The following is a 15,820-nucleotide window of genomic DNA, read 5'->3' as shown; positions in this document are numbered from 1 at the left end:
ACACTGTTCCTGATCCAGGCCAGGATGCCATTGGCCTTCTTGGCCACCTGGGCACACTGCTGGCTCATGTTCAGCTTCCTGTCAATCCAAATTCCCAGGTCCCTTTCTGCCTGGCTGCTCTCCAGCCACTCTGTCCCCAGCCTGGGGTTGTTGTGGCCAAAGTGCAGGACCCGGCACATGGCCTTGTTGAACCTCATCCCATTGGAATCAGACCATCTCTCCAGTTTGTCCAGGTCCATCTGAAGAGCCTTCCTGTCTTCCAGCAGATCAACACTACCCCTCGACTTGGTGATGACACCCCCAACTTGGTGTCATCTGCAAATTTGCTAATGGTACACTCAATCCCCTCATCCAGATCATCAATAAAGATATTAACACTATTACTATTTTTAAAATAGTTTAGTTTTCACACAGAGAGACCTTTTCCTTTTTTTAAACTTCCAACTGCTCTATGATTACTAAAAAAACCCTTCAAACCAGGTGGACTAAACAGGCTTGTATGACATTTGGCACATTTTGTCTGTTTCAACTTCAGTAAATGCCGATTGTTGAGCTGTGTTTTTGTTCAAACACAAAGCTGCTGTTAAAACACTTTGGAGCTTTACTTCTGCCTTGTGTGAGAAGTTGCAGGTTGCCAAAAGGAAGGAATCTGCAATTACTTATCAATCACAGAAGTAGAAGTAAAAACTGCACCTCCTAGAGGCTTCCTTGACAATGAGAAATACTCTGCATTCTTATGTGCCTATTTGGACAACACATCTTAAAGCACCACAGTTACCAGAGAGAAGGTAAGCATTCTTTCTCTGAGTGACAGTTTATGCATTTTCTAACTCTACTAATGTATCAGGAACAATCTCATTAAAGAGACTGGTGGTAATTTATTGCAACTGTGACTAGAAAACAAATTCCAACCACGGTCAGTTAATGCCTACAAAATAATTAAGAGGGACTTTTTACAAGAGCATGTAGTGACAGGACAAGGGGGAATGGCTTCTATGGCATTGATCCTGGCCCCAAAGGAAACCTCTGGACCATAAACTGTCCTTCTTACACACATTCCTATACTACTTCTCTCTAGGGGAGAAAAATATAGACATGGCACTCAGTGCAATAACATATAGGTAGCTCCCAACTATCAATTCCAGCCAGCTGCCTTAAAAACACTATTGAAATCCTTTATTTTGTGCTATAATGGAATGGATGTCCATGCAGCAGATTTTATCTGTTGCTGTCAGGCAGCCAGAATGCAAACTCCAAGGTACAGCAATACAAGATGAGAAAGAAGGACAAAGATCAGGCTGGTGTGAACCTATGTTTGTTCAGTAAACACTGTAGTCTCACCTAATAGACCTCTCTGGAGGCTATCCTGGTGTTTATCATTCACACTGGCATGGATTTTCTTCAGCTCCTTTACCATTAATGGAGTAGATGACTAAGCAGCCTGAAGCATTGATGCTAAGAAGCTAGCGTACTGCCTTCTGAAGTGCAAGGATTCTTGATATCCCCATTTTACAGTATTTTACTAAATATATTACAATATTTTAGTACTTGTATGGGCTCAAATACTCTTTCAGCATTGCTGGTTTGGGTTAATCTTAAATTTCAACATGAGAAGGGCTACTCAGTATAACCTGCTGACTGATGCAGAACTTCCAGAGAGTAAGGAAATAATAGAGTTATGGCTGTAACTATCTCAAGAAGGTGTAAGAATTTGGAAAAAAAACCTATGCAAGAACATAAGAACACAGAAGGCAGAGACTGCAGATGGTTAAAAAGAAAACTATATTTCTTCAGGTTTTTTTGTCCTTTCTGCCTTCAGGTTCAAGTGCAGAGGCAGAGAGTTACAAAGTATACATCCAGCACAACACTGCTGCTCTTAACAAATCAAACCAAATGGAGACTCCAGTAACAGTAATAGGAAACAGGTGGAAGAGCTCTCAAAACAGTTCAAACTGAAAATACTGTCCTGAAACACCCCCAAATGACAGCATTCTACAGCAGATCATTTTCCAAATCTAGTATGTGAACCTAATGGAACGAAAATAATTTGTACACACAACAGTGTATCACCACTTGAATTTCAAGAATTGCAATGATACGTTTTGTAAATCTAATCGGTTGTTAGTAGTAGCATATGCTATACAGCTCTTACTATTAATTTTGTGAAGCATGTTACACACTAAGAAAAATACACTAAGAAACACCAGCAGTGTGTTTTCATTTCTTCTGGTGTCTGTATCCTATGGCTCATGAAGTTAGTCTAATGACCAAGGCAAATTTCTTAAAATTAGGCATTTACATACAAAATCATAATTCACAATCACTCAATTAATACATTTAAGAATCAGAAAGTGTTGTTCCTACCTACACCAGTGGCCATTTTAATTTCTTCAAAACTGAATTCATCTCCTTCATTAAACATAAGCAACACTAATGTCTGAAAGAGCGATACTTGAAATTCTTTCTTCCCCTAAAAGAGAAATATCAAATAATTAGAAGTAATATTCAGAAAATTTTCTGCTGTACCCCCAACATCTGACAAGTTACAGAAGGCATACATTTACTTTTCTATTTCTAGAAGAGATATGCATTTTAGAATGCCTGGCACACAGGCAGTATTGAGGAAACAGGATATTTCTAAAGACTCTTTTTTTTTTTGCTCCTCTAACAGTAGAAATACAGTACACAGCAGAAGCTCATTAGAATGGCCTGGTATTTACTTCCCATCCTTTACTTCATTTTAATTACAATATATGAAATTCTGGCATTGCCACCATCGATATTGAATCTCTTAGTAATTAACTCAAGTTTCATTTTATTGGAGATAAACTAATACAAAAGAAATCTTGGCATTGGATCAGATACGAAAGAAACAAAAGAAAACTTTGGTTTACTATGACACACAGGGACAGTATTATCAGTAACACAGTGTTTGTACAAACAGGCAACCTTCAAAGAACTTGAACTCTTCAGCCAGCTGTGGACATTTCTGTCAACTGACAACTACAAGCCCATCCATCTTACTCTTATGTAATGACTAAACCTCCAAGAGTCATGTTCACAATGCGTTAGCAAAAGAATTCAAGTGTTTTTGTCTTTGTTGTGGCTCAATGAAACTGCATGATTACAAGGCAAGATATAGCATGAGACAAAAGAAAACCACATTAAGAAACAATGTGGTAAATAATTCAACAAGCATTTAAAGTTTAACCACAGCCATCACATGACTAACACCCTTCAGTCTCTTCTGGTTATCAGTTAAGCATACTAAAAGCATCACTGGTATTTCTATGATCAAAACTATTCCAGATTAAAAAGAAAAAGATGCTACAATCTTCTTTCATTAATTTCCTGTTTTATCACAACTTGCTTTATCTGAATGAGCAACAGTTCCTATCAAATGAGTATTACCACAAGGTATCACACTGTTGTCTTCTGTTAGCGAGGCAGTATTTCAGTTTAATTATAGAAAGCCTACTTTCTATATAAAATAACAGTGTTGAATTGTGATTGTTCCTCCATAAAAATGTTACTGCCTTTATAAAAATACAGTACATGTCTAGATTCCAAACAATTGACTTAAATTTTATCCCGACAGACTTAGCTTTAAAACAGGAAAGCTTACGTCCTTAAATTCTGCCTTTAGGACAGCATGCCCTAAAGTGGTCTGCCACTGAAGCTTTCGACCACTGTGTTTTCCCAGGTAAAAGGTTTTAAATACCTCTTGAAGCTTTATCATCTGTAAAGAAAACAGAGAAAAACATTTATTAGCATTGACACCAGATGATTGCATGCGTGTAATTGCTTTATTCTCCTCAACCATGTTTCAAAATAAGTGTTTTTGTGGGGAAAACTTTAACCCAAAGAGCAAAATTCTGCTCTCAAGTACACTTGTACAACTATGCACAAAAGAAAGTCTCAATTCAAAAATAACTTAATTTCCCTGGAGTTTTTTACCTTTTGTTTTGTTTGTTTTAAATAAAAGTAAAATAACCCCCCCTGTAAAGGGTTTTAAACATCAAAAATAAATACTTTTTTGTCCTGGACTATGAATCTGACCAAAAAGTCATCAGACAAAAAGCATACATCTCACACCTTTGCCCTGGTAACTACAATCTGCTCCCATGTTCTTCCTGTATCTTGTCCTGTACTGGAATTCAAATCTGATTCCAGTACTTTATACTCTCTTACTTCCAAGTAAGGGGTTTCTACCCCTTTGTTTTCATGCCGTGTTGCTCAGGCTAGATCATTCCAAAGTAGTCTGCCACAGAGGAAAAGATGCCTCAGGAGCAAGAGCACAAAAGCTTCCACATTTTCTGAATTGAATGGGAACCCCACTCCCACCTTTGGCCTCTGAAGTGCTTCCCACAGTTCAGATCAAACAAGGTATTGTAGGAAATAGGACTACAAATACATATTTCAATCTACACCAATACCGGCAGGAGCTTTGCAAAAATATCTCAACTTGGAAGCAATCTTTTTTTGTGCAAATACTGTTTCAATGCAGGGGTTAGTTTGGTGTGACACATTGCAGGGAACAGAGGAAGGATCTTTCAGAAAAAAGGAACGTGCAGTAACATAACTATTGGCTAGATCAAAGTGCCTAACCAATGTAGTTAAAGATTGACTAAGTTAAGGTGAACTGACTTTAAGTGTTTGACTGCAATGCTAAGTGAGGATAGGAGGTTTTTTTATACTAATTCTATATTATTGTTACTATTATTAAACAGGTAAAAAACCCACACTGAGTGAAGCAATCATCTGAAAAAAGTGGATTTTACTCACTACAATTTTTGCAATCCTGCAATCTTTAACATGACATAACCCCCTTAAATATCTAGCAGAAAAACATCTAATGAAGTGCATTAGTTCAGCCTGTGATAGTGATTATGATTCCACTCTCTACAGTGGATTAAGAAGAATTTAAACACTAACCTCTGAATTTAAGTGGACTTCCATAGGTGTATAAGTTGGCCAATATCCCATAGTTAATATATTTACTGTCAGGTCTATATTTCCTGGGTCACTTTGGTTCTGCATATACTAAAATACAAGAGACAAAAATCATTCAAGTATACTGTCTGAATATTAATTAGAAAATAAAGATATATTTAATTAGAAATTTAAAATTAGTTATAACAATGAAAAATTTCTACATGCCACATCCTTGGTTAGACATGCTTTGCCAGGATTTTGAATAACTATTTAAGGCCCCCCTCCCCAGTTTCAAAACACAGCAAGTGGTTTGAAGTACAAAGAAAGAACAACATGCCTTGAAATATCCTAGACCGCTGTCTCTACAAGATATTGAGTCAAAGACCTCTAATCACATGCAAATAAAGCAAAAGAAAAGCTTTTTATCATGGCAGAAGCCATGGCAGGGACCATAAGATCAACAGGATCCCCTTGGACTTTCACATCTGTTATACAAAACATTTTCATATAATTTGAGCATAGCATCAGTCAAACTAGGCTGCAAATCTGGGATAGAGAAGTTACTTCAGTATTTTATTACTGGAGCAAGTGTCCTGGGTTTGATCTCTACCTCAGAATGCTGTCTTCAATAAGGCCCCAAAACAAGTACCCAGAGAGAACAACAGGGTGTGCATATACAGTATTTCCTCCAAGCATTCCCTTGATTACCAACAGGTTGGAAACTCTGGGGCTGAGACATGCACAGTTTCTGCACACTTAGCTACCTTCAGGGAGTTACTGTGGTGTGGGCCATTCACAAAGGATTCATCAGATCACCAACAGTTTACAGAATTAAGGGATAAAGACTTTAAAAGATGTCAGTTGACTAAATTACTATGTGGTATTTAGACTGTAATTTACTTAAAAAGAAATCAAATAAAACTATAAAATAAGCTTATCTCTGAATAGATATACAATAAATAAATTCTGTTCTGTAAAAACAGAATAGTCTATAGACTCTCTTATTATGACCAGGACCTGCTCAAAAGCTGTTTTGTTTAATTTTAGCTTAATCCAAGGTATAACAATATTAAATGTTTCCCCATGACTTCTGAAAATTTAGTTTGCAAACAAAAGGTAAATGTACCTGCTTAAACTGTACCATGACATCTTTTGACAGCTCCATGTCCTTGAACATGCCCTCCAGTTTGCTGGTAAAAGCAGCACCACATTCTGTCACACAAATTAAAGCAAAGATCCCACAGTTACAAAGAAGCACAGAACAAGCAATAAAGGTTTAATCTGAGACAGTCAAGCCGCATGTGCCAGGTTACAGAGCACCCACAAATAGGTGGATTTTTAAGGATTTTAAGGATTTGGTTCCTCTGTAGGTACATTAAATGAACCAGTCTCATACCTAAGAGGTCAGCCCAATAGTTCTCACTGAGCACAATGAAAGCTGTGATATATATATATAGCTAAGTACTTAAGTAAGAGTTGTTCAGTTATTACTTAAAATCTGGCTTGTCACTTCTTAAAATGAGAAAACAGGAATTCCAATTTATGTGCCAAAAAGTGATACAAATTTAACACATCTGAATATGCCTACCATGTTTAAGCTTTGACAACATGGACTTCTCCGCATCTACTGATGCACTTTTTCCAACCAGCAGTCTTTTGGCCAAGTCTTTCTTATAAAACGCCTCAAAAACATCTTTCCCTGTAAAGAAATTGAAACAAAAAATAAAATACAACTGAAATAATACACTCTATTTGCATAATTTGTGACACAAGCCTTTCTTGGGGCGTGCTGATCTCAGAAGAATATTCACTACGCAGCAGTGAAGAAAAATTTGTAGACATTTTGTTCTTTTTATATTTTAATAAATCTATTAACACATTTCGCAAAACCTTTCTTATTTTTGCCCCAAGAACATGGACTGCCTTGTATTTCCCATTGGATCAGCCACAAACCACATGAAATTACTCTGGGGGGCAGAAGAAGATTCTCCCTCCTGTGGTTTGATTTATTAAAAGAAATTATAGGGGAGGTTTTCTATGTATTAAAGAATATATTTTAAAAGTCTAAGATGAAGAAAAATTGACAGAAGTCTTCCCACTTGGTTTGCCAATAGCCTTTTGAAATGAAGCAGCCATACAGACACCCACAAACTTTCACACCTCAAACCCAAGCTTCCGCATATCTTTTCTACTGACAGTGTCAAGATATCAGCAAGTTGTTTCACTTTTAAGAGGAACAAATTCACTGTAACTCAAGGCACTATTTGCACTGCCTACAGTAGCCCCTCAATTCCTTGTAAACACCTTCCAATGTAGCAATTCCTCCCATAGTCTTCTTTCTTCTCTAACCTGTCCTCTGGTAAAGTGATGTTTCATGGAACAGCTGCAACAAGACATTACCAGAAAGTCCAATGCCCAGAAACTACCTACTAACTATCATCTGCTCTTTAAACACTAGACAGCTCAAAATAAAATTTGCACTTTTAGCTCAAAAAATATAAAGAGAAAAAGAGCTGGTGAAAATTTCAGAATTAACAGAAATTAACTTCTTACACTGACAAGTTGCCATGTTTTCAATCACCATCTCTATCTGATAAAAATCATGATGCAAATGATACTACTTTATGACTTGACTGCTTTCCCATTATATTACACTTGGTTTGGATTTTATGAAGAGAGAACCCGACAGATCTCAGAACAAACTAATACAGAATTGGGTAATACCTGCTCATTCTACCCCAGCCCAGGATACGTCTTCCACTTCCCCCAAAACAGTGGCCATGCATCTCTATTAGAATAGACCACTTTTTTTTCCTGATATCCCATCTAGAAAAAAAAAAATATCTCCTAACACATTTAAGGGTTTTGCTCAGATAGGGACATACATGAGGGAAGTGCATTTCAAAGGCAGTAAAACTCAGCAATAACACTTTTTCCTGTTGTGCTGAGCCCTCCGCTGTGTTCCCTCTCAGCCATGATGAGAAAAGAGAAGTCATTAGTTGCTGGATTTTCACCTACTTGCACCTACAACCTACCGAGGCAGACAGGGAAGAGAAAATCTGTACTGACATCCATTCTGTGTTGTTAGAGGAGAGGCTGTGGCTACAGAGGCAGTTAATTTATGTGAAAAAACGTCCAGCAACAGCTCTGACTCTTAGGTCTCCACCCACAGACTGCGAAAGGTCTGTAACTTTCCAATCTCCATAGAACTAGTTTGTCCCCCCGGTGTATTTATTGTGCTCCTTCAGGTGTAAGGCAACCTGAATTAAAGATCAAGTAGAGCAGAAACTCATGCTGAAAAAGATCTCTTACATTCAGAGGAAAGCATCTCTGCTAGGAGCAAGGAAAACAGTTCCAATTGCATCAGTGGTGAAGTGCTATTTCTTACCATGAATGAATCTAAATATGATCATGATTTTGTCAAGGATTCTTTCCAGCTCTTCATCTGTTGCTTCTTTATTACCAGCTCTTAACTTGGAATCCACGTATTTTGCTACAAATAAATAAAATCATTTAACAGCTTAAAAATAAATCTAAAATAACCAACTTAAGCATCTCCCGCTTGAAATATTACTATGTGTTAAATATTACTATATGTTAAAATACAGCATAAATGTAAAACTTTCTGTTTTCCCTTTTCCCACCCTTATGTTCAGTGGGAACACAGACAGAGTCCTACTGTACTACCAGCACAATGGAAAATTATTGCAAAAAGTAACAGTCCAAGAAAAAAAGGAATACAGTATAATGATTAAAATTATCGCATTAGAAATACCCACATTTTGTGTTAGAGTCTGAACAAGCACATTTCTTGTTGAAAGACAATGTTTTGGAAGCGTACAATGCATATGAATGTATTTATGAGAAACAGAAACAAACAACATAAAGAGGACTATATTTTTGTAGACCTTTACCATGTCCCTCATGCTCCTTGGTGGGAGCAAATCAAAATTTAAACAGAAGCACTACTTTGAAGTTAGTAGCTTCAGAATGCCAGAAATAAGGTTAAGCCTTGAGTTTAGCTAAGTATTTATTAAGCCACATTAGTATCCTTATACAACCTCCTGTGTAAGAAGGAAACCTTTGCAGGAGCTGAAAACACCATGATCCACAAATGACAGCAGCCCATATCACAGCTTTAACCTGTATCACTGTGTTGTGCAATCTGTCCTACATAAAGCTGATTTCAAAAGGAAGTCACAAAATAAGCTGAATAAAGGTAAAAGAATGTACAGAGGAAAAACAAACAACCAAGGAGCAGGATCCTCTCCTGGTGTAAAATGCCACAGCTCCAGTTTTGCTGCAGGCAAAATAGTCAGAATAGCTTTTGCTGGATCAGGGATAAACCAAGTAACAGTATTTTTAAAATATTTATTATTTTTCCCCCTTAATATGTAGTAGTTCCCCTTTCAAGGTCTCGAATTTCATTTCCTCTATTAAAATTCCTTGTATCTGAAAGCTTTAAAATCGTTATCCCAACCTCAGCCTTCAAGGCAGATAGATGGGCTATGCTCAGTCATTTCCGAAAGATCCAGAACGTCCAAAGAACTCCTCTACTATCACAATGAAAACCAGTTTCCTTTTATTTGCCACGGCTGCTCTTTCCCCCTAAGCATTTACTCCACTGGCAGCACCAGCCCCAGGCTCTCTGAGCAGTTGTTAGCACCAGCACCGTGCAAGCAGCAGAGCGCAGGGGCAGCAGCAGGTGACATGCTCCGTCAGGACACCGTGCTCACACCTCCGGCACACCCAAGCTCCTGGAACCCGCCGTGCTCCCAGGTTAACGTTTGCCTCGTGTCCCAAAAATGAGTCTCCTAAAGCAGAATGCGTACTGCACCACTATTGCACTAGCACACTCAGCAGCAATATCTTATCATGCTTTCTATAGATTTTTGAAATATTTTACAGAAAAATATTTGTGTACCTATCAATTCTGCAGGCTTATTTGGTCTCTTGTTGATAAATGTTTCAAAGGACTCCTTCATCAAGTTTATAAATTTTTCATTTTTCTGAAAGCACACTTCTATGATATGGTCCACTTTATCCTTAAAATCTAGTAGCTCTTGCACCATATCCTTGTCTTTTTCAGGATTAACCACTATTGTTGTCCCAAAGTTCTGTAAAACAAACACTTTTGATAGTAAAATACTTTAGAGTGCTACCTATCTCCCCCAACAGACACATTCACCCTTATAAAATTTCTCATTAGAAAGAGTAAATTTTTTTTTTACAGAGCTACTTATGTGACTTCAAGTTTTCAAAAAATGAGATGCATTGAAATTTAAAATAAAAACCCAGACACACATTAATGGATTTCATACATTATTGTTTGATTTAAAGATTATATACATTCAAGACAAATGCTAAAAAAAATAAAATAAATACACAGTAGACATGACTATGATGTGCAAGTTTACAGTTAGAGAACTACGTGATTCATGTAAAATAAATTATATGGAAACTGCCTCAGAAATGTTAAGTGTAATAGAAAACTTCACACTATTTTTCTTAAATCCACTAGAGAGCTCTATTGATGGAACAGGTAGCAAAAATTCAACTGCTGCTCATCACTCTAAGATTCCTCTTTCAGGAAGGGTTCTGAAGCAAAAAAAAAAAAAACCTAGCTGAATTGTAAGGAAACAAAAAACTTTCCCATACACAAGAAGCAGCCACAGACTTGACTTTCACTTCTTGTCCTACATTTATTATCTTAGATACAACACCATCTGTCTAATGACTCAAAATATTCTGTAATGGAGGATTTAAATTTACTGGACAATTTGCTTACAGTTGCTTAGTAACACTGATCAGTGCCCTGGACAGAATGGTCAGTTTTTCAAGGTGAGAAAGGGGAAACATCTGCACAGTAACAGCAAAACACTACTATTTTCATCAACTGAAGCATGTTAGCCACAACAACAGTAAAATATGGGGAAATCCCTTTCAAACCTCAGAAGTTCCACTTTAATACATAATTAGCAATTGCCATATTCATGGAGATTTTTCTCAAGTAACATTTCAGAGTGAAGCTGAACACAAAGCTGCTTGAACACAAAGGTCCTTAGATTTAACGTGTATCACGGAGTCACAGAAAGGCCTGGGCTGGAAGGGACCTCTGATGATCACCTAGTCCATCAGATCTTCCACTTATCACAGTTTCTCCTTCATTAACACAGTATTTGGGCATCTCACAGTCTCTATCAGTTCTGTTCATAAAATTGCAAGGCATTCCCCCCCTTTTGCAAATGGCAAATCGAGATACAGAAAGCCAAGTACCACCTCTGAAGTCATAAAAAGGTGATGACAATACAGCACAGACCTTCAGCCCATAACTCAGCTCAAGATAAACTTTAAAAGTTCTCAAAGCCTCTCTTTAATGCATTTTGTCATATAGAATGTCCAAAATGAGATTTACTGACACTACAGAAAAGGGTTTCTAACTTTTTGAGTATCTAAAAAGCCATCTCAAAAACACAGGTCTGAGTCTGTGAGATTTACTGTATGATAAGCCAACTTAGCAACCTGCTGCTGTGAAAGGAGAGGTTCAGGTCCTCCTTTCCTTATTTTCCTATCTGTCTTGAACTTCTACTTCTTTCCTTGGACTTTTCTCTGAGTCTCTTTAGTTTACTAAAGAGGCATAAAACTGACCTTGCCCAGGTACTGTGTTAAAACAGATCACAAAAGAGTCTATGTATGGAGTGGCAGGCAGCACAAGAGTTAAGTCAGGAGCCTGATCTGGAATCAAGTAAGGAGAAAGATGTTCCTCCTCAGCCACAGCAAACCATTCAACTGGCCCAGCTGCCTATGGATCCATGGACTGTGTATGGGGACACTGGATGACACCCTGTGGAGTAAACTCCGCCTCAGTTCTGGGGGACAGAAGGGTGTCTATATCCTACTCCCATGGGCTGCAACACTGGTGGATCATGCCAAACTCCAGACACAGGTGTGCAGGAAAGGCACCTCTGAAACGAACTGATATTGTGCACTTAGTCCTAAAGGCTGATGAACACACAAGCAATTCAGGGGAGAACCACCCCAGCAGGAATTATCAACTCCACAGACAAAACTCTTCTGTGAAGCTTTCCTGCCTTCATCTCGCAAGAGCACTAAAATGCACTCTCTGGGGCAGTATATCATGTGCATATTATTCAATAGGAGCACTCCCTTCAAAATAGCTTAAACATTCATCAGCACTGCTGTAGGTTGGTTATATGTAGCACTGTAGAACAGCAATGTTCTGATGTTTCTGATGTTTTTGCAGATATGTAAACAGTTGAGTGTATTTGCAGTAAAACAACACACAGTACAGACCAGCATACTCCAAACACATGTGCATGTGGTTCTATTTAAAAGCAGAGTAAACCAAAACATCTTGTATAATGTTCAAACCTATAAGGAAAGCAATTTCCAAGTAGAAATTTAAAACCGAAACAGGTGTTGCTGTTTCTCATCATGTGATTGCTACTGGGGGGGGAAGCATTAACATCCCTTCCCATATTTGCTTAAAACAGAACTCTGATGCATACACCTACATATTATTCTTGGGTTTGACAGAAGACATTTATAACAGCATAAATTCTGACATCAGTAACAGATCTTAGAAATACCTTGATGTATTCACTCCAGTGTTGCAAAAGGATCTGCTGCCCACCTTTTACCCGGCTGAACAGCTGGTATGTCTGAGTCAAATCTGATATTCTATTTTCATCGAGCAGGTTATCAAGTCCTAAAAAAATTAAATTAGAAGAAATAGCAAATTTGAATACAGTTGCAAATATATTAGAGAAATCTATATGCAATACAGCAAAAGACAAGATGCTCCCTCCCGTGTGCTTAAAAAGTATGAACATTTTAAAACTAAATTTCTGAAAGCAAGTGATATGTTCTCTTGTTTAAACAGGATGAAATGATTTATGGTATATATTTTAAAAAGCATTTCAACTGAAGTACATTCCCAACAAGGTGATGACCGTAAGCCTTTTGCAGAATGGTTATGAAGAGAGCTTAATTTACAGGGTGCAGTTCTATCAAGAATCTCTAAAGAAAACAGTAAGCTAAGTAAACTGCCCTAAATTTAAAGTAAAGATAAATACTTTTTGAGATTTTTTTCTGTGGAGCATGGTGAACCATGTTTTTAGATTAAGAATGTGCTAGGAATTCTCTATGCTCCTACCGATGGAATAACACAAGACTACAAAATCCTTTCAAGCAACTTTTGCTTTACTAATTCACCCTACATGAGACTAAGCTTTGGTTTAACAAATGGAGAAGTGAAGCTCAAGGCTCATAACAAGCAAATAACAACTTAGTACACATTTTTACGTTTGAGAATATAATGAATGTAGTTCCAGCGTAATCAGAGATACATTGTCTGGTATCGGTTACAGAGGCTTCAGTAATAGGGGAGCACAGCATCAAAAATTTATGACATTTTTTTAAAACCACAAAGCTTGATTTTACATAGGCTGACAATTCACATCATCAGTGTAGCTGACACTGCACAACTGTCCCACTTCACAAAATGTATTTCATTAGGCCAATTTTTAAATGGTATTAGATTACAAAGGATTTTCAATCACTACAGAATTACACCATATTCTACTGTGTTTTTCAGCTTAAAAAGACTTTCACTGTGTATTATAATTTACTTACATGTTCAGAAAGGCAAGCAATGATCAAGAATGATGTCAGGTAAACTTTTGTCTGATATTTTGAGATTTCCTAAACTTTTGAGATACTAGAAGAATGAACATGCTTTAAATGTAAGAAAACAGACTACACAGTCTCAAATACAGGTGGTTTGGCATTGAGCATGGAGTTAGAATCACAGAAATCAAAGAATCATAGAAAGGCTTGGATTAGAAGGGACCTTAAAGATGAGCTAGTTCCAACCCCCTCTGTCATGGCCAAAGAGGCCACCCACCAGACCAGGTTGCTCAAAGCCCCATCCAACCTTCTTGAACACTTCCAGGAATGGGGCACCCACAACTTCTCTGGGTAACCTGTTCCAGTGCCTTACCACCCTCAAAATAAAGCATTTCCTCCTAAAATCTGCTCTTAAATCTCTCCTCTTTTAGTTTAAAACCATTCCCCCTTGTCCTATCACTATTTTTGTAAAAAAGTCACTCTCCCTCTTTTCTCAGTCCTCGCTAAGTACTGGAAGGTCACAATGAGGTGTTCCTGGAGCCTTCTCTTCTCCATGCTGAACAACCCCCACTCTCTTAATTCAGAAATGCCCATTTCATGACATCCAAGCATCATCTACTACTCATTTAAAGACACCAATACACTAATTGCTTTACTACAGTCTAGATCATAAAGTTTAACCTTCCCTCTTCTTCTAGCTTGAGCTCTGTGACTGAAAATTTTATCACACATTTATGTGATTAGGACATATAGCAAAGTCCACTGATTAAAAGTTTCATACAGTGTTCAGAAACCACTGTCACAGCCTTGGAAAAATTATTGTACTCACAACTGAAAAACCCCAATATCTAGCCAATGGCAGTTGTAGCGATACAAGGAAAAACAAACGGAGTTTCTTACACAGACTCTCCATTTTTAAGCATTTTTTCTCCCATATCAAACTGACTACCTCACATGCCTTCTCTTAATGAAGAAAACCTACAAAAGGCAGTATTTTCTTCTACTTGCACAGAATACTAGGATGTTATAAGCATATTACAGCATGCTCTGAATCAAATGAATACAGAAGGTTATGCAAGTGAAGTGATGCTGGTTTTTTTAACTTTTTTCTTTTAAGTGCAGACACAGAATGCAAAAGCTGATCCAACAATACTAGAGTCCTGAAGCATAGTAACTAGAATAATGTACAAACCTCTCCATATTTACATGGATGGTTCATGTACCTTGTAAACCAAGAGAAAGTTCAATTTAAAACAAGACCACATACTTTCTGTTTAAGGCACCTGATAAACAAATGTATCACTGGAAAAGTCACTTAAAAATAATACTGAAGAGCAACCAAAATTGACATATATCAACAAAAAATAATGATTCTTACCTTTTCTGTTTATGATAAGTTTAAAAGTAACTAAGATGGAGTGACCATGCTTATTTTTATAAATATGTTGAAAACAGTGACATGACCCATTCCCAGAGCAGCTGAGAGAAAACTGTGAGCATGTGTCATCTTTAAAGGGGGCAAAGAACGACGTGGAAGGGGTATTTATAACAACATGTAAGTATTAACAAACATGTAAGTGATGGAGCTCAAAGATACCAGACTACCAGGTACATCTGTTTTGCAGCAGTAAAGGAAATAAAGATGAAAAGACAATTTGACAGAAGATCTAAAACCTAAGATATGGCTACTGCAAAAGAAGGAAAAGATCATTTAAAGTATTAAAGGATCAGGGAATACTGACCAAATCCAGAAATTCAGTGAAAAATGAGATATTAAAAGTTAAGAAGAATAAAGAAATGGTGATTTGAAGACACTAATGTCTGAATAAGGACTTCCTAGGAAGACTGCAGCTCCTACCTGAAATTGCAAGAGAGAAAGTAAAATACAGACAAAATCCCATGAAAGCTCATTGCCTCAAATGCTGCCAGTTCCAGTAACTCATGATTCTTGAACTACACAATCACAAGAATATGTGAAACTATTGAACTGGAGTTGTGTGATTATGACATAAAAGAAGCTACAACAGTAACTGCAGCTCTCATTTAGAAGTTTATATAATTCTAGGAAATAAGCAATTCCAAAGGTTTAATTCCTAAGTCCACTGCTGCAAGTCAAAGGAGATTTAGGGGCTTAGTAACCTTTACAAATATGGAATTTTATTTTAGACATTTACACAATTTACTTGTCACAATGGGTGTAATAATCACAGGGAGTTGGCTTTCTGTGTCTGTGGAA

General features: G+C 37.3%; 1 protein-coding gene across 1 annotated transcript in view; it reads right to left on the bottom strand.

The window, feature by feature from the left end:
- Positions 1–15,820, bottom strand: part of CUL4A (cullin 4A) — a gene marked incomplete at its 5' end in the record, with an annotated part of 36,979 nt that overhangs the window by 4,098 nt on the left and 17,061 nt on the right. Inside the window, 8 exons of the mRNA XM_029964766.1 lie at positions 2,365–2,470; positions 3,626–3,739; positions 4,936–5,043; positions 6,062–6,147; positions 6,524–6,634; positions 8,324–8,428; positions 9,860–10,052; positions 12,546–12,664. Of these exons, the coding sequence (XP_029820626.1) occupies positions 2,365–2,470; positions 3,626–3,739; positions 4,936–5,043; positions 6,062–6,147; positions 6,524–6,634; positions 8,324–8,428; positions 9,860–10,052; positions 12,546–12,664 (942 nt within the window). The remainder of the gene's footprint in view (positions 1–2,364; positions 2,471–3,625; positions 3,740–4,935; positions 5,044–6,061; positions 6,148–6,523; positions 6,635–8,323; positions 8,429–9,859; positions 10,053–12,545; positions 12,665–15,820) is intronic.

Source organism: Manacus vitellinus, unplaced genomic scaffold, assembly GCF_001715985.3.
Source record: "Manacus vitellinus isolate BGI_N305 unplaced genomic scaffold, ASM171598v3 scaffold_7_pilon, whole genome shotgun sequence".
In the NCBI taxonomy this organism is placed as follows: domain Eukaryota; kingdom Metazoa; phylum Chordata; class Aves; order Passeriformes; family Pipridae; genus Manacus; species Manacus vitellinus.
This window is presented reverse-complemented; position numbering and strand designations above follow the sequence as displayed.